We start from the raw sequence: 27,895 nt of genomic DNA, 5'->3' as shown, positions 1-27,895 counted from the left end.
CGAAATGTCATCCCTATCATCCCCAGGACATACAAAACTGAACCAGCAAAGACAAAAAAACTTCAAAAAAATCAAGTATCCTTTTAGTCACTGTGAAAAGTCTATCTTAAAACCCAGAGTCGCGGGGAACGTGAAAGCTCTAGTTAAATTTTTAATAAACTATAAAGGATAATGGTAAAAAAGAGACCTTTTCAAAGGTAAGCTGGCGACAGACAAGCTCTTGAAATGGTTCCCATCAAAGGGCAGGAAGCTGCCGCGGGTAACTGCGGGCGAGTGAACTTCTCTTCCGACCGGAGTTAGCAGACTGAGGCTCCAGGGATGCGTCCCAGTGGGGCCTTGGGAGACTCGTCTGTTTGTATTTAGACCCTGGTGATGTCATCTGGTGCCGGGGGGTTCAACCACATCTACGTGCCAATGATTCACAGGCGGCCCAGATTGATCTCTGCGGCCCAGACTCTGCTCCCATCTCCAGATTCGAACATCCGACTGCCTGATGGGTATCTCCACTCGAATGTCTGCCGACAACCAAACCTCGCGGTCCAAAACCGAGTTCTTAATATGCCCTTCTGAAGCCTGCCCCCGCTGGGCCATCCCCATCCCAGTCGAAGGCGATTCCACGCTTAGCCGGTCCTGGCTCCTGCCTTTGTCTCTCACCCCACGTCTACTGCACCAGCAAATCCCCCCTCTCCACCTTCAACAGAAGCCAGAATGGGACCCCTGCTCAGCATCTCTGGCACCACCACCCTGGTCTGAGCCACCTTCGTCTGTTACCTGCGTTCCTGCAGTGAGTGGCCTCTCTGCCCGGTCTCTCCACAGCCGCCCTCCCCCTCCTGAGTCCAGTATGAACTCAGCACCGACAGAGAATCTTTTACAACACAACTCAGATCACGTGCTTCTCTGTTCAAAAGTCCCACAGAGTGAAAATGAAAATCCTTACAAGTTCCAACTGGGGCAGGGCCGACCTCTCTGTCCTTCCTTTGTGCCTCCCACTCACCCTGTTCCGGCCACAGTGGACTCCTGACTACTCCTCATAGGTCCTCACGTGCTCCTGCCTCAGGATTCTTGCGCTGGCTGCTCCCTCTGCCTGGAACATTCACTCTGCCCCAGAGAGCTGCATGTCAGACTCAAATGCAAGGTCTCAGTGAGACCCACTCTGACCGCTCTATTTAAAATTGCAACTCCTTTCTGGGGTGCCTGGGTGGCTCAGTCAGCTAAGCATCTGGCTTTGGTTCACATCATGATCTCACGGTTTGTGGGTTTGAGCCCCGTGTAGGGCTCTGTGCTGACCACTCAGAGCCTGGAGCCTGCTTCCGATTCTGTGTGTCTGTCTGTCTCTCTCTCTGCCCTTCCCCAGCTTGTGCATGCTCTCTCTCTCTCTCTCAAAAATAAATAAATAAGCTTAAACACATACATACATACATACATACATACATACATACATACATAAAATGCAATTAATAAAAGGCAGGAAAAGAGGAGAAATTTCCCCTTGAACCTCTTGATCTAAGCAAGCCAGCCGCTCCCCAGGTCATGAACTGTTAACGTGATGCTTCTGATGAACCAACTAGTTGAGGTTCCTATGAGCCACTCAATCCTCCATACAGGCAAAAGGTACTTCCAATTCACCATAAAAGGGACACAGGTTGAACTTGAACTTGGGAACGCCAAAGATCCAGAAGAAGGTCTGTTGTCAGGAAAGAAGTAACTTTTGAATCTGTGCTGATTACGAATCATCAAATGTCAGTGTCCACCCACACCTCCTCCTGCTAACACATTTTTGCTTCTGGCCTTAATCCAAGCTCTTACGGAAGTCAATGAACACGTAAATATGTGAACTCTGACTCTCCCTGATCTTCTGTTAAAATGAGCCCAGAAACAGTCCCAGTTGAGCACATGGGAACACAGAGGGTAGTGGCAGGTGGGAGACGGGAAGGGCTCCGCCAGAGGAAAGCTTATGCCCGGCTTCTCAAAGCCCAGTCCTATGAAATCTGGATTTTTAGATCGCTTTTGTGTTCTTCTGGGAGACAGAAAATCACCACGGGATACCTCAAGCCAGTATAGTTACCTTATTTGGCTGTAAACCCACTGGGCTGATCTTTATTCGTTTTCAACTGGTTAGAGAAGGAGCCTTGAGTGGCAGCAAGATAGCAATTAACTATTACGACTGAAGAGGCAGGGTAAGTACCTTCTCTTTTCTACTGATTAGAATTTAATAGGTTGAGGGTGACTGTGGAGGTTTTTCAAGCCGCCCTCTGCCAAGTCTTTGGTCTTCCAATGAGCTCGCTAAAACTTTGGGGGTGAATGTGGCCAGACCCATCCACCAGGGCAAATCTACTCAGTCAGCTTGGTGCTTTGGGGTCCCACATAAGACTTCCTCCAAAGGAATACTGAATAGTAAGCTCTAGAAAAAGCAGAGAGTGTGCCTATGGCCAAAAGGGAAAGAGCCAAGAGGGAAATGAGATTGTGAAGAAAAACTGGAAGGCAACCAGCCTATATGATCCTATGATAGAAATTCCTAAGACCAGGACAGAAATGATAAGGAAAGTGCTTCTCATCTAGGGAAGACCTAAGTTTAAAAAGTGATTGGGGGGGGCGCCTGGGTGGCTCAGTCGGTTAAGCGTCCGACTTCAGCTCAGGTCACGATCTCGCGGTCTGTGAGTTTGAGCCCCGCGTCAGGCTCTGGGCTGATGGCTCAGAGCCTGGAGCCTGCTTCTGATTCTGTGTCTCCCTCTCTCTCTGCCCCTCCCCCATTCATGCTCTGTCTCTCTCTGTCTCAAAAATAAATAAAAAAAAAAAAAAGTGATTGGGGCGCCTGGGTGGCTCAGTCAGTTAAGTATCTGACTCTTGATTTCAGCTCAGGCCACGATCTCACGGTTTGTGAGTTCAAGTCCCTCATGGGGCTCTGCGCTAACAGCAAGGAACCCGCTTGGAATTCTGTCTCCCTCTCTGTCTGCCCCTCCCCCACTCGTGTGCGCACGTGAGCACGCGTGTCCTCTCTCTCTCTCTCTCTCTCAAATAAAAAAAAAGTAATTGGACACATAGTGTTCTAGACAGGTTTAGTATATACGGGAATATAGAACATTGAAATTTTCATTCTTTAAAAATGACAAAGCAGAAGTTATAAATGTTGTAAAAGTTAAAAATGACTTCTGGGCAAGCAGAAGTTATATCAAGTTACCCAGAGAGGAACACATTGGCTGTGGCCTTTTCTCCCACAACATTGAAGCCAGAGGGCAATAGAACAACGTCTACACCAGCTTCGAGGAGAAGAATGTGCCTCTAGCAAGCCTGGTCCTGTCGAGTCACGGCTGTGTAACAGGGTAACGGGTTGGCATTATGAACTGGGCAAGGGCTCAGATAATATATCACCCGGGGACACTCCCTCAGCAAGGTTATTCCTCAAACTCGAGTTCTGGCCCAAGGAAGATGGATCTGGATGCTGAAGAACTCAAGACTGAGGAAGCCACAGCTGGGAAGGAGGACAGGAGTATTATTAATGCTAACAACCGCGACCATTTTCCAATTGCTCATGTGGCCCAAGTACGGTACCAAAATCTGTGAACGTACGTGTGTGTGTGCAATTATAGCATCTTATTTAAGTATCAAAAAAAATCAATTCATTTTGTAAATAATACCCCAGTGATCTCAGTGGTAGCAAATGCCCATTTCACAGATGAGAAAACCAAGGCTCAGAGAGCTCGAGTCATTTGTCCAGATATACTAACTGGTGAATTCCAAGATGTGACCGACCCAAGGACTGCCTCAGCTTCCTTCAATTTATTTTTTTTTTATAATCTCTTTATTCTTTTTCATGGTTATCTACATTCTCTAGTTACTCCAAATGAAACGTGATATTATTTTTGAAATAGAATGCCAGCACATTTTTTTCAATTAAAATAAATCCAAAGACACAGCACGAATTACTGCCGAATGCTAAAAAGGATAGGCCTCGCAAGGACATTTCAGACAGGTGTCCCACAGCAAGAAGGCACGTAAGGCAACTATCAATGCTAAGCTATACAGAAGTCAGTATTTTAAAAGGGCGTTAAGCAGGGGCGCCTGGCCAGTTCAGTCGGTTACGCGTCCCATCTTGATTTCAGCTCAAGCAAATCGTGATCTCACGGTCCGAGAGTTCAAGCCCCTGCACCAGGCTGTGCGCTGACAGCACAGAGCTTGCTTGGGATTCTCCCTCTCCTTCTCTTTCTGCCCCTCCCTCACTCTCTCTCTCACTGTCTCCCAAAATAAATAAACTTTAAAAAAAATAATAAAACAGCATCAAGCGGAACCGGAGACATCCCGGGCTTATAAAAGGTGCTCCCCACAGCAATAACGCAAGTTACAAATAAAGCCAAGGAAGATTTGCATTCTGTCCCCCACCCCCGTCAAAAAAGGACCCACGTCACGACTGTTCCAGCCGAGCAGCTGAGCTGACGGCGTGACTTTACCTTCGGGCAGGTGGCTGGACCGCTCGGGGGCAAGACCTCACCTGGAATGTTGTGTATGGTGATGGCCAAGATGAGCAGCGCGATCCTCCTCCAGCTGCCGCCAAGGGGCTGCGCCAGGTTCCCTCGAGGAGGCGGCGGGACAGCGGGGCCCTCGGGAAGACCCGCGGCCACCGCCTTCTTCCGCTGATAGGCCTCCCCGTTCTCACTCTTGTCTGAGCAAACAGAGAGGGACAGGGAGAGAGAGCACTTTGAAAATGTGCACGCTGGTCCTTGGCAAGCAGCAGCGGGAAGCCGCTTTCAACCCCGGGAAATGGTCCACTTCCTGACTTCCCAGGGGACCGCGGATTCTGTTTCTTTTCCTGTTCCTCCTTCCTTCCTTCACTTGATTCATTTTAGCAAACGTTCGCTGAATGGATGGCGCCCAAAGTACAGGTACTGGAAGGGATAAAAAAAGATGGAACTGGGGCCACCCTAACAACGCCTATTTAAAAGAAACAATACTGAGGAGTGGCCAGGAGCTCAGAGCCTGGAGCCAGGCTCCCCGACTCACCCTTGACTTGTGCACATAGCAGCTGTGTGGCATTACACAAGCTGGTTACCGTCTCTGTGCCCTGGTTTCCCGAGTCACAAAATGGGACACTAAGAGGACCCAACCCACAGAGGTTCGTGAGGCTTAAATGAGAGGCTCCATGCAAGGGCTAAGTGCGTAGGTGTGGACAGCGCTGGCTGTCCTGTGTTTCCTCTTTCCCTACAGCATTGCAGGGTATGTGACCCTCCTCTCCTCTTCACACCGCCTCATGGGAACCCATCTGCGTGCCAGGCCCAGCCAAAGAGATCCCCTCCCCAGGGCCAAGGGACTGGTGACGTGTGTGGATTCTCAATCCGAAAGGTCGTGCGAGGGCAGCCTGATGACCCACGAGGGAAGAGAGCAAGGAAGCAGCTTGGCAGATGACAGAAGGAAGGGGCTGCACACAGACACACAGACATGGGAAATCATGCACCCAGCCAGCCAGCCAGCCGGACAGACAGACAGACAGACAGACAAATGGCAGCCTGCATGTCGCGGGACATTCTGAGCCCCACAGGCTGACTACGGTCCCAGCCACTGGACTTCATGAGCCAACCTCCCTTTCAAACGTTCCTCTTGGGGGACATATTTGAAGGATGTCATTTCCTAGGCCCAGGCTGTGCCAACTACCCATGGTCTCCAGGGTCATTTGCTCACTCTCAATGGAGGCAAATCGCCTGGGTCTGAGGCAGTGTCTAGACTGCGGTGCACAGCACGGGACGCATTTGTGGGAGCGGCTTCCTGGGGGAGCAGAGTCTGGAGCGAATCTCAGGCACGTGGCGGCACAAATGGAAAGGAGGGTCTCGCTATCACGAGTGAACCTAAGAACCTGTAAGTCACAACTCAGTGGTCTTGGACGGGACACAATAGGGCAACCATACATCCCAGTTTGGGCTCGCCACCCCGGGGGTGGGGGGATTGTTGGTGTCCCCTTTCACTCTCAAAGTGTCCTGGTCTGGACAATAAGCGATGTGGCTCCCCTGGCTGCAGGAAACAGCAGAAGCCTAACTGATTCTCCACTGTGTCGGGAGGGAATGTCTCTTGCAGGAGTTAATGGTCATCAACTTGAAGGGTAGGAGGGACTCTCTGTGGTGGGCTCCTTCCCTTCCCTATGAACTTTCCACGAGCAAAAGGATTCTCACCTCTGAGCTGAAAGTTGCAGAAAATTTTTCCCAGAGTCAAATTAAGAAACAACAGGCAACTATAAGGACTCCTTTTGCCCTGACCATGGGGCTCTCCTTTACTTTTTTATTATTATTTTTTTATTTCTGGGAGAGGGGGAGAGAGAGAGAATGTGAGCAGTGGAGGGGTAGAGTGAGAGGGAGACACAGAACTGGAAGCAGGCTCCAGGTTCTAGGCTGTCAGCACAGAGCCCGACGCGGGGCTCGAACTCACGAACTGTGATATCATGACCTGAGCCAAAGTCGGAGGCTTAGCTGACTGAGCCACCCAGGCACCCCTCTGCTTACTTCTTGGTATAAGGCAAAGGTAGGAGGGGGTTGATCTTAGCAACCAGAATCTCGCTACATAAACTTGACCGGGTCTTTATCCTCTTTTCGGATGAACGTGCCTAAGTGAACATTGCTTTGTATTCCCAAAATGGGGGCGGGGAAGGGGGGAATCTTCTTTTGAAAATCCTTCTGTGTTTGTTCACTCAAATCAAGGAAGTAAGCCTGAAGAGTAAGCAAGTTCCAAAGGGCAGGCAGACTCAGGCTTCCCCAGGTCCCAGTCGGTTCTCTCTCTCTTACGACAGCCGAATCTCAATGCGCTTAGGGAGAAGGGGCCTTCTACGGATCCTCCAGAACACGCAGGGTTACCAGCCCCCACCCAGTCAGCAGCCGCAGCTCATATAACCGCCCTCTGGGGACTCCAACAATCTCTGCTGGAAAGCCACTCTACCCAGACACTATTTGCACGGGGCAAAGCTAAACACACATTCACGGCGCGGTCTCCGTATGGTGGCAGAGGGCACCCGCCTTCCTCCCGGACCAGTCAGGAAACACCACGGATTCCTTGGGTTTCCTTTGAGCACACAGACCTGACCTCGCTCTCCAGTGGGAGTTGATGGCAGTGGGGGGTGGGGAACTCTTCCCCTTGGGATTTTACAATTTAAGAGAGAAGAGACAGAGAAGATATGAATAATTCCTTTGCATCGGAGGGCAGAAATGTACACTCTCTAATAAACTCTGAAGCTGGTGCTTATTTCTGTCAGGGCCACGGAGGCATCAGACTCTGAATCCGCTGCAAATTCGCACAGAGAGCAACAGAGATGGGGGCACCGTTAGCAAATCCCAGCCATGTGCTAGTGTCTAATACGAGCGACGGAGAAGCAGAAAGAGGTAAAGCCACGTGCCCCCACCTTGGGGTCCCCGTGCCCCACCTCGGGGTCCCCGTGTGCAAAAGCTGCTGTGCCCGAACGGGACCTGAGATGGTGTGAACAGCTCACGTGCATGTTAAATAAGCCACTGTTTGCTAACAGCCTCTAATGGGTCTGCAATGAGGAAAATTAGTCCAAATTAATCACTACAGAGAGTACGAACGCCTCCTGAGCAATGAATCTCCTTGCCTCTCCTGGCAGGGCCATTGAGACCACCGCATACCAAGAACACCAGCACCATGAGCAAAGGACGACCACTTCATGGGGGCAGTGGCCAAGCCTGGGGTGGGGTGAAGAGGTGTGCCAGAGCGAGAAGAACCTGTTGAGGGGGGAAAGGTCTGGGCACTTTCGAAGTAGGATTTGGCAAAGAGGAAGGACGGGCAATGTCGATTCAGAAACGCAAAATGGCATTAGTGACATTGGCTAATAGGGAACTTTATCCTCAGTCTTCACAAAAGCCCCACAAAGCAGAGAAGTTTCCCTCTAACAAATGCAAAGCTTGAGGGGCACACCTGGGTGGCTCAGTCGGTTAAGTGTCTGACTTCGGCTCAGGTCATGATCTCGCGGTTCGTGAGTTCGAGCCCCACGTCGGGCTCTGTGCGGACAGCTCAGAGCCTGGCGCCTGCTTCGGATGCTGTGTCTCCCTCTCTCTCTGCCCCTCCCCTGCTCTCTCTCTCTCTTAAAAATAAACATTACAAAAAAAATTAAAAACAAAAAAAACCTTGAAGAGCAGAGAGGTAGAGTTAACCAGTCCCAGGTCACCAACTTGTCCCAGATGGATTCCAAAGTCAAGCCAGGTCTTTGCCTCCAGAGGCCACCTCTTAACCAGGACCCTGTTGTTGACTGGGCTGGGGTGTGAGGGGTGGGGAGGGGGAGCTGTTGATCTGCTCCTTTGCTCACTGCTCTCACTGTCGTGGCATTCAGGGACTTGAAATCCCAGATGTTTATGTTGGATACATTCAGCGTGCAGAGGTGGTTTGGTGAGCTTGCAACCAGTGACCCCAGAGGTGGAGAAGGCTAGGTGGACGTCTCGTATCTATAGTCAGTCCCACTCATAGACAAACCTGAAAACAACGCTTCTGAAACCCTTAGACCTGCTATGTCCAAGGATAAAGCAGCTACAAGTAGAAAATAGTTATCAACACCTAGCGCGGAACACAGGGTTACGATTCTTTCAGAAGGTAAAAGAAAAGACTTCAAAGCTGCCCATTATCAAAAAAGCATTTTTTTTTTTTAATTGAGACGTTAGCATCTAAGAATCCACACAAAGAAGGGACCCACTGCTGGGGTTGAGCCTGTTGTCCTCCTTTCCTGGAGAGGCATGGCATTGCTGGATTTGAGAAGGACCACAGGGGAACAGACAGACCTGGCCAAGGCTCATCTCTCCCACTGAAGGGTGGGGCGACCTTCCGTAACACATTCACACAATCACACATGTGATTCTCATCCCAAAGCATCGTATCATAGAGCAAAGCCGTCTCTGGTCCGGCAGGCACGAGCCAGGGGTCATGGCAAACCCTGATGCCTGGGTAGGCCCTGTCCCCCTCGGGGTTTGACAGTGAAGCGAAAGGTGAAGTCTCTGTATCAGTGGCTCTAAACCATTTTGAATCAGCAACTGCTTTTGAAAAAAAAAATTTTGTTTTAATGTTTATTTATTTATTTTTGAGAGAGAGAGAGAGAGAGAGAGAGCACACAAGCCGGGGAGGAGAGAGAGAGGGAGAGAGAGGAAGACACAGAATCCAGAGCTGGCTCTACATTCTGAGCTGTCAGCGCAAAGCCCAACACAGGGCTTGAACCCAGGAACCGTGAGATCATGACCTGAGCTAAAGTTGGCCGCCTAATTGACTGAGCCACCCGGGCGCCCCAGCGACTGCTTTTTAAAGTACAGTGAAAGCTATAATCCTCTCTTCAGCAAATAAATAAATAAAAATTAAAAATTAATTAATAAAAAACAAAGACAACTTGAAATAATTTTTGAATCCTCATGGATTCAGGGACCTCAGACCGAGAACATCGTGCAAAATGAAAACCACGTTAACCTTTGTTTTCACAACCCAGGGGCCCGGGATGGGGCCCACGGGATGTCTGGTGTCCCTCTGATGATGTAACCGGCCAAATCTAACAGGGCCCAGGGATGAAACCTCAGCGCCCAGCGAATGCGGCAACACTAATTAATAAATCACCAGCCACAAGAGCTTTAAAAATATCCCCAACATATCATTGGAAATGATCTGGTTGAGTTAACACAAATAGGCAAATCCTCATCTGCTAAGTGCAGAAAACTTCAATCCACTGGAAAAATACCTTCCTTCTAAACCCCATTTACAAAACATATAACGAAGAGTAGTCAGTGATATGTATATTCACTACGTACTACATATGCACAAACAAAATCAAAAGGCCAGTCCGAAGCAGGGAGAGAGGATAATCTATTTACTTATTATGTTTCCTTCCTGTTGGTTTCCCAGGAAATCAGAATGAGTTGGGGGAAGAAATTCAATTATCAACATGAGTGTGACAATGCTTGCTAAGAATTTGGTTCTGTTTCTTTAATCATTTATGGGATTAGCATGACTTCCTTTATGTAATTAATGCCAAATTTGAGCATGAAATAATGACTCAACATGGGTGAGTATCCACCCTGGCACGTGAAAAGATCAAGGCCCATGGAGGCCCTTCCTGACAGTCACATGGAAATTTAAGAAAGAGCCAGGTCATTCTCACAGTCTTGGCAGATGACCCTCCAGTTCAAATATACCCAAAACTAAAGCCTATAACTGTCTCTAAACCTCTCCACACGCAGACTGCTTCCTTTTTGTAAAGCTGTAAGCATAACTACATTAAAGAAAAAGTCTCTGGTGTCCCTATCCTGATGACCGTCATTTGTTCCTACCCCTTGTCCAGTTCATGTTTTTGTGTGTGTGTGTGTGTGTGTGTGTGTGTGTGTGTGTGTGTGTGTGCATATTTGTGGTCAGTGCAAATGGTAAAGAGAATAGATGTGGGATCACACTGCCTACCAGGGGATCATGGCTTTGTCAACCATGGGACGTTGGCTCTGTCAATCATGAGCCATAAGGCTTCAGAGAAATGCTATACCTGTGCCTCAGTGCCTTTGTACTAAAATGTTTTGTTTTTTTTTTTTTTTTGAGAGAGAGACAGGGCACAAGTGGGGGAGGGGCAGAGAGGGAGGGAGACAGAATCTGATGCAAGCTCCAGGCTCCGAGCTGTCAGCACAGAGCCTGATGCAGGGCTTGAACTCACAGACCGTAAGATCATGACCTGAGCCGAAGTCGGACACTTAACCGACTGAGCCACCCAGGTGCCCCTTGATTATACATCTTAATGTACAGTTTCATATTCCACTTGTTTCACTTAAAACTCCAGAAACATTTTCTACATTTCTTAGCCTCTGTGACTCTAGTTTTTAATGCCTTAAGGGAATTTTGCTTAGGTCTGAGCCCATCATTTGCAAAACCATTTCTTTTTATTCAAGTTTAATTCAGTTTTCTAGACGCTAAAAGCTGCGGTGCCTCGTCTTGCCACATGGGGGCATACTCTTTCGGCTCCCTCCCACCTAGGAGGGGCACCCACCCAGGAAAAGTACCTTCTTGACCTCAGGCACTAATTCTTTGTTTTATGGCTTCATGGTTCACATATACCATGGGAGCAGAGGGCTGACCTACCCCAGGAAACACACCCCCGCACGTGAGGAAAAGCTCCTAATGCAGAGAGAGAAACTTTGTGCAATGATTCTTAAATCTTCCCCGGGCTTACTTGTAACTCCTAGTTAGCCAACAACTGCTTTCCTAACATTGAACCACAGTGGAGCTGTATCACAGGCACATTTTGCAAATTCAGGTATGTGCCGTTGAAAACAAACATGAGAAAACTCCATTTATCCACTCCTCCCTTTCTCCTTTCCATCACTATCCTTTCAAAGAAATTTTGGCTTCAATCGCCCAGAAAGAGAGAGGTGTTCGTTGAAATGGTAAGAAAAATGAATTCTTGGCTTTGGAGGTTCTGGGTGAGGGGCAAGTCTTGGCGGTTTAAGGGAGAAAAAGGATGTTCAGGGGGGTGATTTTGACTCTTCAACATTTTTGCCTTAAATGCTGTCTTTAGAACCCACTGGGCACTTGTGTTAGGAAATGGGAAGGTGTGAGTCGCTGAGGCTGGCAATTGAGTGCAATCCATCTCTCGATGCAAAACCGGGCAGCCAAGATGATGCTCGTGGCACCCTCACCCGAGAGAAGTTCCTCAGCTTCCCTGAGCCCTACGAGGCTACTCACCCTTGAGTGTCCTTAGATCCTCCACAACCCCTTGGAAATGCCAACATATATGCTGCAAATGTGAAGTCCTGGCATAAAGCCAACAGCATGGCATTCATTTAAATGTTGCCCATTCCATAAGTTTTATGGGCTCCAGTAGTCAAGGGGGGGGGCTGGCCAGCCATTCGACCCACCTCTCCACCATTGGGCAGGTGCCCCAAATAAAATACCCCTGCTGGTAAATACTCCTGCTGGTATAGTAACTGCATTCCGACTATAAAGATATAAGTACATATCAAAGCAACCTTGGAAACTCTAAAAATAGAAGAAAATTCAAATCACACATAAACACATCACCTAAAAACATATATATTTGGAGTTTGGTATACTTCCTTCTGTGCTTTTTTGCCTGGTTTTACGTAACCGGGATAGCATATTATACAACTGAAGACTGCTTTTTATTCTCGCTAAACATAAGCATTTCCCCCATATGACTGAAAACTCTTAGAAGCATTTCCAGCAATAGAAATTATTATTTACATTCTCATAGTGTTGGGCATTTAGGCCATTTCTAATTTTTTTTTTTCTATAAATATCACTGCAAAACCTTTCACCTGTATTAACAAGCAGAAATTTGAACAAAATTCCCAGAGCTGAAGTGTTGATGAAAGGGCGGTGGTGCGTTTGGGTAATTAATTTCCAGAAAGGCCATGCCATTTCCATTTCCATGAGGAAAGTTCACGAGTTCTCACCATGGCATTTCTTAGTCAGCATGGGTATTTTTCATTTAAAAATAAATGTATCCGCTTATGAAGGAAATGACATTTCCCTTCATTTGTATTTCTTTGACTACAGGTGAAGTTGAACATTTTTCAGAGTTTCAGGTGTATTTATTTCCCCTTTTGTGAAGGGTCCTCTGTCCGAACAAGGCCTCTTTAATGATATATGATTAACTGACTCCTTACGGACACGGGTAATTTTCCTGTGAGGCTCTGTGCTTGTCGATGGTACCTGAGACCCGGCTGGGAGCGGCGGGTGTTCTCACACATCAGACAGGTGTATCCACCTGGCCAACCTGGGATTCCAGCCTCCCTTTAAAAAGTTCCTCAGGGCGCCTGGGTGGCTGAGTCGGTTGAGCATCCAACTTCTGCTCAGGTCATGATCTCGCGGTTCGTGGGTTTGAGCCCCGCGTCGGGCTCTCCGCTCTCAGCCTGCTTCGGGTCCTCTGTCTCTCTGCCTCTCTCTCTCAAAATTAAATAAACATTTAAAAAAAATCCCCTTTCACATTCCTCAAGACAGTGTACTGCCTTTTAAAAAAAGTAGGGGGAGAGGGGTCATCCGCTTCACTTATGCTGCTGGCTGGTATGGTCCCCAAAGCTGTGTTTCTCTCTCAATATTGAAACTCTACTTTTTTTCAAAAGCAGGATACATGACCAGCTTCTCTTCCTTCCCTAGTCTTCTTGCTACCCAATGACCCTGGGACTCTTGTAAGTAACAGCAGTTCCACAAACATTACATACGGCGAGAGGAATCTAGTGTGGAACAGGAGCCCTGCTGGGGCTTCCAGATTTAGCAAATAAGAAAGACGGGGTGCTCAGTTGTAACTGAATTTCAGATAAAATGAAACTTTTTAGGATAAGTATATCCCAAATATTGCCTGGGATATACTTATCGTAAAAAGCATTCATTCTTATTTGACCCTGAAACTTACCCGGATACCCTGTATTTTACCTGACCATCCTACTTGTTGCCCCATTTAGCGTCTCAGTTCTCAGGTGGGGAGAGAATGCGCAAACCGCATTCTACTCTGAAAGTAGCCACACACTCTTCTCAGTGCAAAAGTGTCCAAGGAGACGCTGCATGGGTCACATGTAATCCAGGGCAGGAAAAGATTCCACTGGAGATGAAGGAAACTTCATGGAAAGATAACTGAAGTATTTACTATGCTTAATTACTAACCCTTGAGCAGAGAAGCATCTGGAGTTTAAGAAATATGATGCAAAACTTATTTACAGGGGTTACCTGGGTAGCTCAGTCGGTTAAGTATCCGACATCGGCTCAGGTCATGATCTTACGGCTCGTGAGTTTGAGATCCACGTCGGGCTCTCTGCTGTCAGCACAGAGCCTGCTTTGGATCCTCTCTCCCGCTCCCTCTGCCCCTCCCCGACTGGCGCGTGCATGCTCTCTTTCTCTCTCTCTCTCAAAAATAAACATTTCCCAAAAAACCTGATTTATAACCTCTGTAACTAGAATAGATGTCTTCACTTATCATTCTAAACATCATGAGCCACACGATTATCAGAGGGTCAAATGCTGCCTGGGTAGGGTGGCTGGCGATTCCCTTGTCTTTTCAGCCCATATTTCCCAGGACCTGTAAGTAACCCATGCCTCGCCTATTGATGCTTACAAATAAGCAACTGCTTAGCGACAACACAGACACAAATGGATCTGCATAACTGGTAAAAAATTAAATGTACCTCCGAAGAGATGGGCTCACTCTTAGCGAGAGGTTTCTCATCCATTAAGCAAACCACCCACTAAAACATGCCTTTTTCCAACTATCTAAGGTAATAATTTATATTCTCAGCCAAGGGAGCCAAAATATCCAATAGCATTACCTACCAGGTCAGTTCTTCTGCTGCAAAGGTACAAACAACCAATTAATCAACATGAACTCATTCCTGATGAATTGAATGTGGTCTAAAAATAAATCCCAGGTGGGCTCCAGAGCTGTCTACCCTGCATGTGTATGTTCAGCACAGATGCTCCCGTGGGAAAGAGATCATTCTAGCTTTGGGGGAGTCCAGCCGCAAAAGACATTTGTTTCAAAAAACTCCCAGCACACTCATCGGAGAGAGACAAAGGGCATCCTGAAAAATACCAGTGCTTATAAGAGCTTTGCAAAGGACTCTCGGTCGACCCCAGAAAGATGGCGGGGCGGGGGGAGAGGGGGGAAGGCATGTGCTTAACCTACATGGTTGTCAATTACCAGGTCAGGGAGGAGGCACCCAGGAGAACAGCACCCACTTCGGGGCTCTTGTCCAACAGCAAATATTAACTTAATTGTCATTGGTTCACTTTCCCCTATGACATAATGCTGTTCTGCTGTCCTCTCTAATTCTGAGAATAAAGATCAATAGCCTAGACCACTGTATCTCCCAAGTGTGGAGTAAAAGTCCATCCGTTGCTGGGTCACGGTGGGAGCTCGTAAAACACCAACTCCTGGAGCCCGTCCTGGAGCTACTGGGTTAGAACCTGTGGGCGAGGGCACATCGTGGATTCTGGGGCCCGGGAATCCACCACATGCTGTCTCCCACCCTCACCCCCAAGGTAATTCTGATACATTCTGGATTTTGAAAATTAATATTTTAGACCACTTCAGTGCTACTTAATCCAAGTACTTCCTTAGTCTCTAAATTTACGTCAGTCCAGGGGCACCTAGGTGGCTCAGTCACCTGATTCTTAGTTCTATGTGGGCACCTAAGGACACACATGACTGCCAAACGCACGGCGGGGGACGGAGCGGGGGGGAAGGCAAAGGAATTTAAGACCAGAAGGTAAAAAGTAATTGTACCATCCTGACAGAAACCATGGTCTCCTTACATCAGATGAAAATCCTTTTTTTTCTTCTTTTAGAGAATACGGACCATCACCAGGAAAGGCAGCCGACAGCAGAAGAATTGAGAGAAAAATCAATTCCCCCCCCCCCCCCAAACAAGGCATTCTCTTATCTCCCCTGTGTCTACAGAGAGTCTATGAAGGGTCTAGGTCGACCTAAACTCTCCCTCTATTTCTATCTCGCATTTCCTCTCTTGTCCTAGGGCTTGGCCACCAGGAATCCCAACACGACACTATCAATGACACTGTTAGGTGCCACAATCACGAGAGCGCACACATGGCCAGTATTAACCAACAGCATTACGTTCTGCAAAGGGCGCTGGGAAACAAAACCTTCCTTTTGCCTAGGGGCACGTGACTGAATGGAAACCTCGGTGCTGGAAAGGTTCACGTGGATCTAAAATTCCACAAACGTTTCTTGGTCCGGGGATTTTCTTGCTTTTCAGGATACGCACAGTTGACACGGGAACACAGTTAGTGGCTGGAGATAACAAGGAAGGAAGGAAAAGATGAGCACAGGCCTGAAGATGTGTGGTTTGTTGGTTGTGTTGGTTACAAGAAGGTAAGGGAGCTTTACCTGGAGAATTTTTGCCCACGGCAGGTTCAGCGGGGAGAATTTACGGAGCACGGGCCTCAGGGAAGGGCAATAGAAGCCAAGTCAGTCATCAGAAGAAAACTGAGGGGCTCGTGGAATTAACCCAGGAAGGCCACAGAACCCACCCTGGAACCCCAACAGAGCCAAGGGAGACCAGGACTCCTGCTCCACCAAAATGCCACCACACACCCATGTGGCAGCACCTCCGTCCTCAAGGCTGGACGCCAAATGCCCCAGCTCAGGTCACTGGCACTGAGTCCTGGCCACTTCTGCTGGGATAACTTTGCTACCAGGTCCGTCCCACTGGCCAAGCCATGGTCAGCTCTAGCTGCAATAGAGGCCGGAAGTCCAACTTCTACCCTGGGAGACAGGCTCCATCTTCCACCGGGACTCCAAGGTGGGGGGAAAGGAAATACCAAGCACAGTCAAGAAGTTTGGAAGATAAGTCATCACAGGGGGAGAAGGAGGGAGAGGGGGAAGGAAGGACTAGGGAAGACTAACTACCATAGGGAAGCTTTATTCATGTCCTTGGACATCCATGGCTTTGATATACTTGTCTATATTAAATTTGCACCAGGTCGGGGCATCTGGGTGGCTCGGTCAGTTAAGCGTCCGACTTCAGCTCAGGTCATGGTCTCACGGTTAGTGGGTTCGGGCCCCGTGTCGGACTCTGCTGACAGCTCAGAGCCTGGAGCCTGCTTCGGACTCTGTGTCTCCCTCTCTCTCTCTGCCCCTCCCACAGTCATGCTCTGTCTCTCCCTGTCTCTCGAAAATAAACATTAAAAAATTTTTTTACACAATTGCACCTGGTTTCCTGCTGTCCTTAGAAAGCCACAAATAAATGAATGAAACCATGGCATAGAAATCTCAGGTCAACTCTATCCCTAGTCTTCTATACACAACCCTGTGCAAGTCCCAACCTCTGAAGGTCTCAGCTTCTTCCAACTACAAATAAGCTGAACTAGGTAGACTTCGGGGCCCCTTCCAGCACGAATTCTATGCTCTGCCACCGCTGGCCTACATGGTCGTTCATCCCAGACAAGTAGGAGAGAGAGGCTATTTCCAATGTCAGTGTTCATCCAACTCTGTTCTAGACTAAGAAATGCCCCAAGATGAGCTTCAGAGACGGCACATTCACTGTTCAGAAAGTAAGAACGTCCACTGAATGAGGAGCAAATTTGTTTGCCCAGAGGAATCGGCATCTCTTTCTGCCCTAAGACGAAAAGCATTATATTCCCTTTAAACGTATTATGATATTTTCTGACAATACAAACATTCCCAGACATTACAGGAAATAGAGAAAATACTGATAAGGGCACAGGGAAACTAAAAATCATTCACCACCCAGAGGGGACCACCTTGAACAAATCCTGACAGTCTTTTTCATATTTATGCTGTATCTGTATAGATAAACATACATACACACACACACACACACACACACACACACACACACGTTTTTAGGTGAATCATACAGTTCTGAAACATGACTTCACGTAGTGGTAAGGTGTGAACATACTCCATATCATAACATAATAATCCCCCCGAGTCAGTGGTTCTCAGCCAAATCTCCATCACCTACTGGAGGTCAAGAAGGAACAAGGCAGAGTTCCCAGTAGTCAAACAGAGAACTAACAATATATACTCAAGATTTTTTTCTTGTCAGAAGAGAAGATGTGTTAATTGTCCAAACCATTTCAAAGTCTGGGTCAACCAGTTACCTTCCAGGCCTCTAGTGAGCTTTGATGTTTAGAGTACTAAAAGTCATCTGGACAGGAATTATAAACGGGCACTTTACAATTGGCTAAATGTTGGTTGAACTTGGAAGGGTCAATATTTATTACTGTTCTGGCATTTCCGTGATATAAATGTTACCTTCAGGGTGGTTTCTGAGCCCTTCGTTTTTCAGGCTCAATTTAAATGGTGTAGTAGAAAGAACATGTGTATGGTGTGTGTGTGTAGCGGGGGAGGGGGGTCTTCTACAGCCTAAATTCCGTAATATTTAACCGCTTTCCAGTGCATCTTTGGTCTGTGCACAGGGCCACCACCTCTGATGCCCGAGCAGCGCAAAGGGCTGAGTCCTTATGCTCACAATGGCACAGCGCTTAGCACGGAGGAGGTCCTTAAATATTTGTGGAATGAATAATGGAAGCCAAGCACGCTCTTCCCCAGAAAAGTGTGCGCGCACATCTACAACACAGAACATTTTGCACATGTTTTCAGAGAGTCTATGGTTTTATTAAAGGTTAAGACCCTCGTTCCGAAACATCCTACTGATTGACCAACCAACATTTATTTATGCAAATGACTTCCATATGGACATCCATCACAAGGGTCAGCAAATGTTTGGGTAAAGGTCCAGATAATAAATATTTTAGACTTTGTGGGTCATTCCAGCTTCCTGGAAAACTACTCAACTCTGCCTTTGTAGTGCAAAGGGGAGACAACAGGCAAATGAGTTGGTTTGTCTGCGTTCCAATAAAACTCTTTTTTACAAAAACAGGCCAGATCTGGCCAGCAGACTGTACTTTGCTGGCCCCTGATCCAGGCTACTAAAAGCAGGGTTTTTAATGGGGCACCTGGGTGGCTCTGTTGGTTAAGCGTCCGACTCTTGGTTTCAGCTCAGGTCATGATCTCACAGCTTCATGGGTTCGAGCCCCACCTCGGGCTCTGCTGGCAGCACAGAGCCTGCTTGGGATTCTCCCTCTCTCTCTCTAGCTGCCCTTCCCACACTCATGCTATCTCTGTCTCTCTCAACATAAATAAATAAACTTAAAATTTTTTTTATAAAAAGTAGGGTTTTTAGGATTTCTTTAAGATTCAATTCTCTTAGTCATCAGTAGCCCTCATGAGAATTATTCCTAAGCCTTTATGTTCCCCAAAGAAGTTTATGGCCTGGGCCCACCCAGCGGCTGGTGTGGATAATTCAGCCATGTGTGAATCATAATGGAGGTCACTGGTCAGCTTGACTAACTCGAAAGAACAGTCCAGAGAGTGAGTACCATGACAGAATGCTGCATCCTATGGACACCTTGTGGTGTCCATGCAAAGGTTTGCCTTGACATTTGCAAGCATTGTCTGTCCTTTCCCCCAACACTCCGTGCTTTGCGTGGCCCATCCGGACCTGCCTGGGCTTGATAAACCAATGGATGAACCTGAGTTCAGTGTACGTGGATCTCCAAGAAACAATATGCAGTGGGTGGCAGACTAATCTCACTGTGGACTTTTTTTTTTAGCATGCTAACTATTAGAGCTGCCTACTAACAGAAGACATTACTTCGACCTCATCCTCAACAGGGGACCAAAAAAAGCAAAAAGAGGAGGGACAGTAGATGACAACCTGAAAAAAGGACACTCTAACCCTCAAAGGCTTATGTAAACACCGACCCCGCTGTGAAAGGCGATGGCCCAAGATAACCTCAGGACCCTGCCTCATGACCTCCTCTCTCTCTCCCCGATTCAGGTTCAATGATCACCAATTGAAATGCCTATTCTGCACCATGCAAGACCCCACAGGCATGGTCAGCTGGAAAACTTTTTATCTTCTTTAATTCTAGAAGCAACCCTGGGAGGTAAGTTCTTGCAAATCCTATGTTACAGGTAAGGAAGAGGTTAGCTCAGTGGCCTACCCTAACATCCTTTCAACCAGCCGCCCAGCCATTATTCCCAGCTCTGCCTCCTTCATGGAACTAACTGGTTGGTCTACCCCCGGTTTGGTGGGGTATGAAATTCTGCTGCCCCTACTTCTGTTTCCATGAGGAGGGACTTTGCCCTAAACACTCCTGGTCTTTTGTGCCACCCTTAATACCTCCCCATGGGGACAGAGTGAGTTTCCTGAGAGATGAATTTGGGGTTAGCTTCCCCCCTTGCCCTGAGTGCCAGGGTGCCCACAGGCAGCCTGACTTCCAGTCTAGGCCTCCATGCTGTAAGGTTCACGGGATTCCCCAGCGTGTCTGTGAGTTGGTGAGTAAATTGGCCTAATTCCACAGTCCACCATCACGAATCCCATTCTGATGCACATCACAGCCATTGCCTCTAAGCCAATCTTTGGGAATTGAGCGTGGAATTTTTATTTCCCTCCGCCTCCTTCGCCTCTTAAAGTTGATTCAGAGCTCGGACAGGGAAGACGGAGGTGTTCGGCAGGCGGTCTCTCCAAGCCCAGTCCCCGACCCTAAGCCTTGTCTAGTCTGCAAGGCACAGTGGTCAGTTCAGGGGTGAACGTATGATCTGAGCCAGTGGCCTACGGATATTGCCCCGTGGACACCGCCCCCGTGGGCTGAAGCCCAGCCACGCGGGGCAGGAACAAGGAAACGCGCCGGGTGCAGAGGCTGTCTTGATGGTACTGCCCTCGCTGTTCAGAGCCCGAGGCCTGTTCCTGAAGCTCCCCTTGATTCCGCGAGCTTTCAGTACCTCTCCCCACGAGTGAGCAAATAAAAGTTGATTCGGCTTCAGCTGGATGAGTTGATTCCTGTCGCCAGCAATCAGAAGAGGTCTGACTGAAATAAGAAAGCCTCGGCTACAGGGTGATCCCGCTAGGGTAACACTGCCAGTTCACAGCAGGACCGAGAGTCAAGCCCCAGGCTCCTGACTGCTAGTTTGGGGCTGATCCCCGCCCCCCCCTCCCGGCATCGCACCGCCACAAGCTTTCCCTGCCAGGGGAGCCTCCACCTCCACCAAAACACAAAGACCCCCGACCCGTCAATTCTCTAAAGCACCAGGGGCACGAACACCTCCTTCTACCATGCAGACGCCTGAGGACGCATCTGACCACCACGCACTGCGGCCACGGATCCTCTGTGCTCACTCCCAAGTGGGGACAGCAGGAGGTTTTAGGGAGGATACGCCTGCTCTAGGAGCTTTGTTGCCGTGGAAGTCTCCTGAAAGGACTGGACTGGTGCTTCTGAAAAGAGGCCTTGATCAGAATTATCTGAAAAGCTTTAAAAATCCAGATTCCCAGTCTCGGCAGCAGACCTAGTGGGTCCGCGTGTCCCAAGGGAGGAGCCTGCCCACGGGCATCTCTGTGGGCTCTGAGGTGGGGCTGCTGCTGCTGCCGGCCCACGGGCCGGCCGGCATAGGAGAACCGCTGGATCACATGACATCAGTGTCTTTCCCGGCAACGGGCTCTGAGAATGCCCCACTTCATCAGCCCGTGCTGCCAGGCTGGTCCCTTCCAAGATCACCCACGTCTGAGCACGCGTGACAGTCTCCGCTCTTCGGGCACCTTGTATTTTCCTAGCCTTGCTGAACCCTGGTGTCTGTAAGAACCCCGTAATTGCAAAGTAACCGGCCCGCTTCGGGTGACCGTTGGCTCTGTACACGTCACCCCGGGCTGCAAACAGAACAGACATTCGCAGGCCAAGAGGACTTGAACTTGGCCTGCGGGCTCAGACTCGGGTCCGCCTTCCCACCCAGTGCTCACTGCCCATGCAAATCCCCAGTTCCCTGCACGGTCTCCTGGCCATGAGTTCTGGCCTCATTAACCACTCAGCCCATAGAAGCAGCCAGTCTCCTCAATCCAGCTGGTCCTGGTCCTTGGCCACCCTCGTGTCACCCCATTCCGAAAGCCTATCCAGAGCCGAGCAGGTTCGGGAAGGGAGGAGCCTGAGGGAAGCTAGGAGGAGGGCAGGGTGTCCAGGTAGGCACAGGTGTCCTCCTGTGCCTTCCTCTCCTTTGCCACAAGGACGGCCTCCCGCACCGAGACTGAAGCCTCCAGACACTGATCAGATTCCACGAAAGCGACATGAAGAACAACAAGGGCTTATGTGGAGGTGGGACCAGTGGACAACTTGCACCTCAGCAGAAGCGCTTGCCAGGAAGACGTTCCAGCGGATCAAGGGTGGGAGCAAAGGGAACTGCGTTCCACAAGGGTCAGCAAAGAAAGTCCCTTTTCTGGGGGACAGGACGTGGTCGGGACCAAGTCTATTCTAAGACAGAACCTGCGATGGGCAGAAGCACCTGTATTCTGATAGGTAGCGATGAATCTGTTGTCAGCGCGGCCCTAAGGTGAAGCCAATGTCGAGGACACTCATGGGTCCGGTGGGCTCATTTCCAATCAGCCTGGGCTTCTAAGCAAAGAGCAATGAGCACATCGAGATGCAAATACTTTACACATTATGTAAATGCAGCTAAATGTTTGTCTCCAAAAGTTTGTTGTCTTAATTAGCTAACTATTTCCCTGGCAATATTATCCTGCCATTAATCTGTTCAAGAAACATTTAGGAGAGTGCAAAGGTAAACTTCAGCACAGCTACCCACTGTGTTAAGAAGAACCCAGCTCTACAAGAATGAGTCCCAACTAACAAAGAAAATCCACACTTCCAGACTCATGGGTCCTCTCCACAAAGAACACATCGTACAAAGAACACAAAGTCACATCGTATTTGGGTAAACTTCCGCCAAGGTCGAACTTGCGGGTGGGGAGTGGACTGTGAACAGAAAAATCTGCTGGTGCCACCAGATGGGCACGTGGCCAACAAGCCCAGCAGCTCTTGTACCAATCTGCTACTTTTTCCGTCACGTCCCCATTCACCAGATGGGGAAAAGTGATTCGGACACAGAAGCCACCTGTTTCCCTTGCCAGGATCAATGGGGAAGAAAGCTACAATGGCTGTGAGCCCAGAAGTGTTCCTCTTATTCACCTTTTTAGGATGTGCAGGTGTGTGTGTGTGTGTGTGTGTGTGTGTGTGTGTGTGAGAGAGAGAGAGAGAGAGAGAGAGAGAGAGAATGAGAGAGAGAGAGAGAGAGAATATGCACATGTGTGCCCACATGCAGATTATCACCAATTTATTTGATTTGAGGTGGTCTGGTAGTTTCTCCCAAACTTCCCCTGGGGGCTGTCAATCAAAGGTGGATGGATGGTGTGGGCAGGGAGGAGTAAGACAGACACGGCCTAAGAGGCTGGCAGGCCGGCTGAGGGCATCCTGAGGGCACACACCATGGACATGAGGGGAAAGTCCACAGCAATCTCTCTGGCACGTTTCTGTTTTCTTACCTCTTCAGGCTTTTCTCTTTCCCTTTTTTCCCAAGGCAGTGACAGAGGACTCTCCGTGGCTTTACATGAACAGGAACACGAAAGAGTGGTTCTGGGGAATTGAGAACCTGCACTACCCATGGCTTCTCTGCCAGGTCATATCCCCAGCTCTACCGCTTTCTGCATATGCGTCTTTGGAGATGTCACCTGATACCCCCGTGCCTCAGTTTCCATATTTGCCAGATGCCTAACATTACCCGCCCCAAAGGGCCGTGGTAGGGGGTAGGTGAGAGTGGGCGTGGGGCCTCCCTGGCTGGCACACATCGAGTGCTACACAAACCACATTTTAGCAGTTCCCAAAATGAACCTGTATCGCATTTATAAAAATATAAAAAGAAAGGCTGGGGCACTTCGGTGGCTCGGTTGGTTAAACACCCAACTCTTGGTTTCAGCTCAGGTCATGATCTCACGGTTGGTGAGTTCTAGCCCCATCTGCACCGATGGTGGGGAGCCTGCTTGGGATTCTCTCTCTCCCTCTCTCTTTGTCCCTCTATCTCTTTCTCTCTCTCTCAAAATAAATAAACACTAAAAAAAAAAGAAGAAGAAGAAGAAGAAAGGAAGGCTAATGATGTGCCTAGCACACTTAATCCGTTCTTAACTTAAGCCCAAAAAGGCAGAAGGCCATGTTGGGGCAGAAAAAAATGGATCACGATAGGATTTGGTGCAGAGTTTTCAAATACCTTCAGATCCCAATACTCTGTGCTGGCAGAGTTGAGCCCAGTCTTGGCTACAAAGTGAGAGCCTTTTAAGATTCATGGTCATGTCAACATTTTCAACTTTCAGGAAGGGTCACCAGCTGCTAAAGGTAATAGAGACTTTCCATCAATACTCGGAGAGGGCTTGGTGCCCTTTAAGACTGTCTATTCTGCTTTGGACTACAAAGTAATTTTGTCCTCTTTTCTTTCTTTCTTTTTCCTTCCTTCCTTCTTTCTTTTTTGAATAGCAGATTTTTCATCTAATGTCGTTTACTTAGACTAACATTAATACCAGTTTGCACTTCCTAAAAAATGTTACAACCAGAGAGATGGGGAAAAAGTAGGTCACTAGCATCCCTAAAGTGTGCTGGGTGGTTGTTTATTATCCAGAGAAAACTGTGATAGATAGATAGATAGACAGATGGATGGATAGGCAGATAAAGTTTACATGTGCACACATGTGCATAAATACATACATGATCTATGTACTATATCATATACTCAATGATATTTCTTTAGGCCATTAAATTTCCATTTTAAAATTTAATGTTTTTAAAAAATGTATACATATAATTTTTAGAAATTCACCTTGGAAACTGGATCGTTGAAATAGCACCCAACAGCTAATTTCCGAGAAGAATGAGAACTATTCCTTACTCCCCAGATTTCCCATCAACGTAAGTAGGAAGGGGAAGGGCAAGGAGGAAAATTGGTCTCTGGAAACAAATGTAGCTCCCAGGAGGGAAACACATTCTCTTTCTCTACCATTTTTGGTTAAGATTTAGGGGCTACCCTAAATCTTCAGAGGGCGTCTGTCTCTGTGTAAGGACACCAGGCAGGCACTATGCCGAGAAGCCCAGATGCCGTGGAGGACGCCCCGCGTGGACCCCAGTGTGGGAAGCTTAGTTCTTGAGCCCTCTGTTTTCTGAGGCAGAAGGGCTGGGTCAGACAGGAGAAGACTGACAGAGAGAGCTATCTGTACTGACCTGAGGTCGCTTGAAGCTAAAGCACAAAGCGAAAAAACACAAACCAAAACAAAACCTGGTTGTGAGACAGCAGGAATAAAAACCATCGGAAGTCACGTGGAGTGGGGCTTACCAGTACGGTCAGTGTGGGGACGAGTGAGGCGGCCCTCATGTTCAAGGGCAGACCCTGCTTGGTGAAACGAATAGGATTTAATGGGGCAGAGCAGAAATGTTTGCCAGGCTGGGAAGAGACCTTCTCATGTGACCACAGGGGACCGTGAGGAATGGCTTGGTTCCTAGTGGGAAAGGAAATGCCATCCAGCGGGGGTTCGGAGAAAGGGAGAGACGTGGCTGCTGAGAGCTCCGTACTCCTTCAGCTTCCGCTGAAAGCAGAAAATAAATGCCTTGCTGAAAACGAAGGCTTCGGAAGGACATTCTCTCTAGGCGATGTCTGGATTACGACGGACCACGAATGTGAAAGAGGACCAATGTGGTGGCACCTGGGTGGCTCAGTCGGTTAAATGCCCAACGCTTGATTTCGGCTCAGGTCAAGATCTCACGGTTTATGAGTTCAAGACCCGCGCTAGGCTCTGTGCTGGCAGCATGGTGCCTGCTTGGGATTCTGTCTCCCTCTCTCTTTGCCCCTCAGGCCCTAAGAAAAAAAAAAGAGGACCACCATGAAACAGGGCTGGAAAATGTAATGTCAATTATGTCAAATGACACGGGAGCTCTCACCACAAAGAGAGGTGCAGGGCTGAAGCCGTGTGCGTGTGTGTGTGTGTGTGTGTGTGTGTGTGTGTGTGTGACTCTCACAGGCTGGGAACCACTGGATGGTACAAGAACCTAACTGAGGCCAGGCCAAGCAGAGTCTTCTGCAGTGGTTCTCAAACTTGAACTTGCAAAAACACATATGTACGTACATACGTATGCAAGCAAACAAATCAACCAACCTGCTCGTTTCAGTAGCGCATATACTAAAATTGAAGAGAAGCCAAGAAGGTAAGCCTGGCCCGTGTCCAAAGATGACACCCAAATGGGTGAAAGCATTCCGTATTTTCAGAAGACGGAGTTACTAATCAGTGGGCATAATATCTGTTAAGCAAGATGAATAAGCCATTGGAGATCTCCCATATAACACTGTACCAAAGTCAACGATAACGTGTGTGTGTACCCTTCAAAATTTGTTAAGAAGGTAGGTCTCAGGTTATAATAAAACAACATTTTAAAAAGAAGCATCACTTAAATAACTTCCACGAAAATCATACTAAGTTTTTTTCAGGGCGCCTGGGTGGCTCAGTCAGTGAAGCATCCGACTTCAGCCTCGGTCATGATCTCATAGTTCGTGAGTTCAAGCCCCATGACAGGCTCTGTGCTGACAGCTCGGAGCCTGGAGCCTGCTTCGGATTCTGTGAATCCCTCTCTCTCTGCCCCTCCCCTGGCTCGCACTCTGTCTCTCTCTCAAAAAATAAACAAACATTAATTAAAAAAAAAAAGTTTTTTTCTTCAGTGCAGTTGCTTGGAACTTCTAGGAGAACTGGGCAGGGCTCCAGAGTTTGAAGGTGTGACAGGCACCCGAGGGAACATAGTTTAGAGGAGAAAGAGGGATCCAGAAAAACACAAAAGAAGCCCGTTGAGAATGGACTCCCTGGCTGTTATGTCCAGCCCAGATTCCCTGACAAGTGTTTACTAGGAATCCTACTTAGGACTCTTACCAGTTTTGTTCACCTTGCACCAAACGGGATAGATTTATCCCCTTAGGGGTGTATCCCCTCCTCTCGTAATTTCTATTAGAATGACAGATTCCACAATCTTCCTCATTCGCCAAACCAGGAACGTGGGAACAAGCGCCTGGGCAGAAAGCCCACGGAACCCATTCTGAGAAACCCTGTTCCAGGAGGACCCAACCAAAGGAAACCCATGGAGAGACACCAGGTGAGGGTCCAAGGGAAGTGGCAAGGAGGTGTGCTTGCCCACGGGACAGACTGTGATGCCTCTGCGTGTAAGGTTCCAGTCGGAAGCATGGGAGCAGGAACAGAATATCTGACCGAGACAGAGCTGCCGGGCACATCTCAAAACCATAAACCACCTCCCCACCAAAATCTGTCCCACTCGATGCCAGTAGAACCCCGAGCATGCGGAGAAGTCACGTCTGGGCTCAGCAAACAGGACCTGGCGCGCCACAGGGTGGGCTATACAGAGAGCAGTGTGCCTGCTGCCATGGTAACCGCTGATCCGCCAGGAATGGGGAAGGAGGTGCTCTGCTAATTGAAACCCGGGCGACACTTTAGCATAAGCCCCAAGGAAGTTAATGCTCATCCTAGATTTTCTCCTATCTCTTTCTCCTCTGCCCGTTCATGTCACCAAGTGGCTTTAAAGTATCCCCTTCCCCCTAAAAAGAAAATCATGCACCGAGATAAGACTTCTGATAAACCACTGAGCAGAATCTCCTTTCCCCCTCAAGCACCACACTCAAGCAGAGCCTAAGATCCCGTTACTCCTTCCTGTTAGTAGCCTATCCATCTCAAAGGAAACTGATTGCCAAAAAGATTCTCAGGAATGCGTTGGCCTCACCATCACCACCTCCCTGGGCACCCAGGACAAATGTTCTCACCCGGCAGTATGACCGAGGATCACCTGGGGAACTTCACCAGGCAGATGCCCCAACCGATTCCCAAGAGAGTTGATTTAAGCAAATCAGGAGCAGAGCAGGAGTACCTGCACTTTTTTCTCTAGTGCCCCAGAAAGAAGAGGAATGTGGACCACAGCTCTGGGCTTCTCTTAGATCTGTCCCTTATAGGGCAGGCTGAGCTCAGCTATGGTTGCCCACCAAACTAGCCATGGGGCGTGAAAGGGTTAACACGAGATTTTTCCAACCCCCCACCACCCCCCCCCCCACTACTGCAATGCTGAGTTGTCTCCCTCCTGGTTCTGAGTATGGTGGATGCATATGGAAAACACCTGCAGCTGCAAGGTGAACTGGGAAAGCAAGCATGCCCACAACCCCAAAATAGTTACAGATGTACTCCCCACGTATAAAAGGGTCCCCACTCAAAACCTCCCTCCCTGCCGAACAGCCTAACAGAAGTCCTGACCTGCCACTTATATTAGTCCTGTCGAATTTGAACACGGATTGGCATTTTCATTTCATTGTCAACATTACGGAAATGTCAAGTCACAAGTCTTAAAAAAGATACGCATCGTGAAGCTCCGGGAGGTGACACGTATGTAAGGGGCACTGCCTACTGCCTGGCAGAGCCTGGGACACCTCGGACCTCGTGAACAACTCAAGACAGGACACGGTACAACGGCTGTGCAAATTTACATTTCTCCTAGAGGC

General features: G+C 48.5%; 1 protein-coding gene and 1 non-coding gene across 12 annotated transcripts in view; one reads left to right on the top strand and one right to left on the bottom strand.

Annotated features, from left to right (window-relative positions):
* The window catches only part of SLC39A11 (solute carrier family 39 member 11), a 427,544-nt gene that overhangs the window by 141,140 nt on the left and 258,509 nt on the right, over nt 1-27,895 (bottom strand). For 10 of the 11 annotated variants that reach the window (XM_053893198.1, XM_053893200.1, XM_053893190.1 and 7 more), the window contains one exon: nt 4,487-4,657. The exons of the other annotated variant lie outside the window; for it this stretch is intronic. In XM_053893198.1, coding sequence (XP_053749173.1) covers nt 4,487-4,657 — 171 coding nt within the window. The remainder of the gene's footprint in view (nt 1-4,486; nt 4,658-27,895) is intronic. 11 annotated transcript variants of the gene reach the window in all.
* Nucleotides 25,511-25,615, top strand: LOC128774345 (U6 spliceosomal RNA). Its single transcript, XR_008418925.1, has one exon. It is a non-coding gene; the product is annotated as a U6 spliceosomal RNA (small nuclear RNA).

This window comes from Panthera pardus, unplaced genomic scaffold (genome assembly GCF_024362965.1).
Source record: "Panthera pardus isolate Hobbes unplaced genomic scaffold, ASM2436296v1 HiC_scaffold_3, whole genome shotgun sequence".
Lineage (NCBI taxonomy): Eukaryota > Metazoa > Chordata > Mammalia > Carnivora > Felidae > Panthera > Panthera pardus.
Note: the sequence above shows the minus strand (reverse complement) of the source record. Positions and strands in the feature narration are given on the sequence as shown.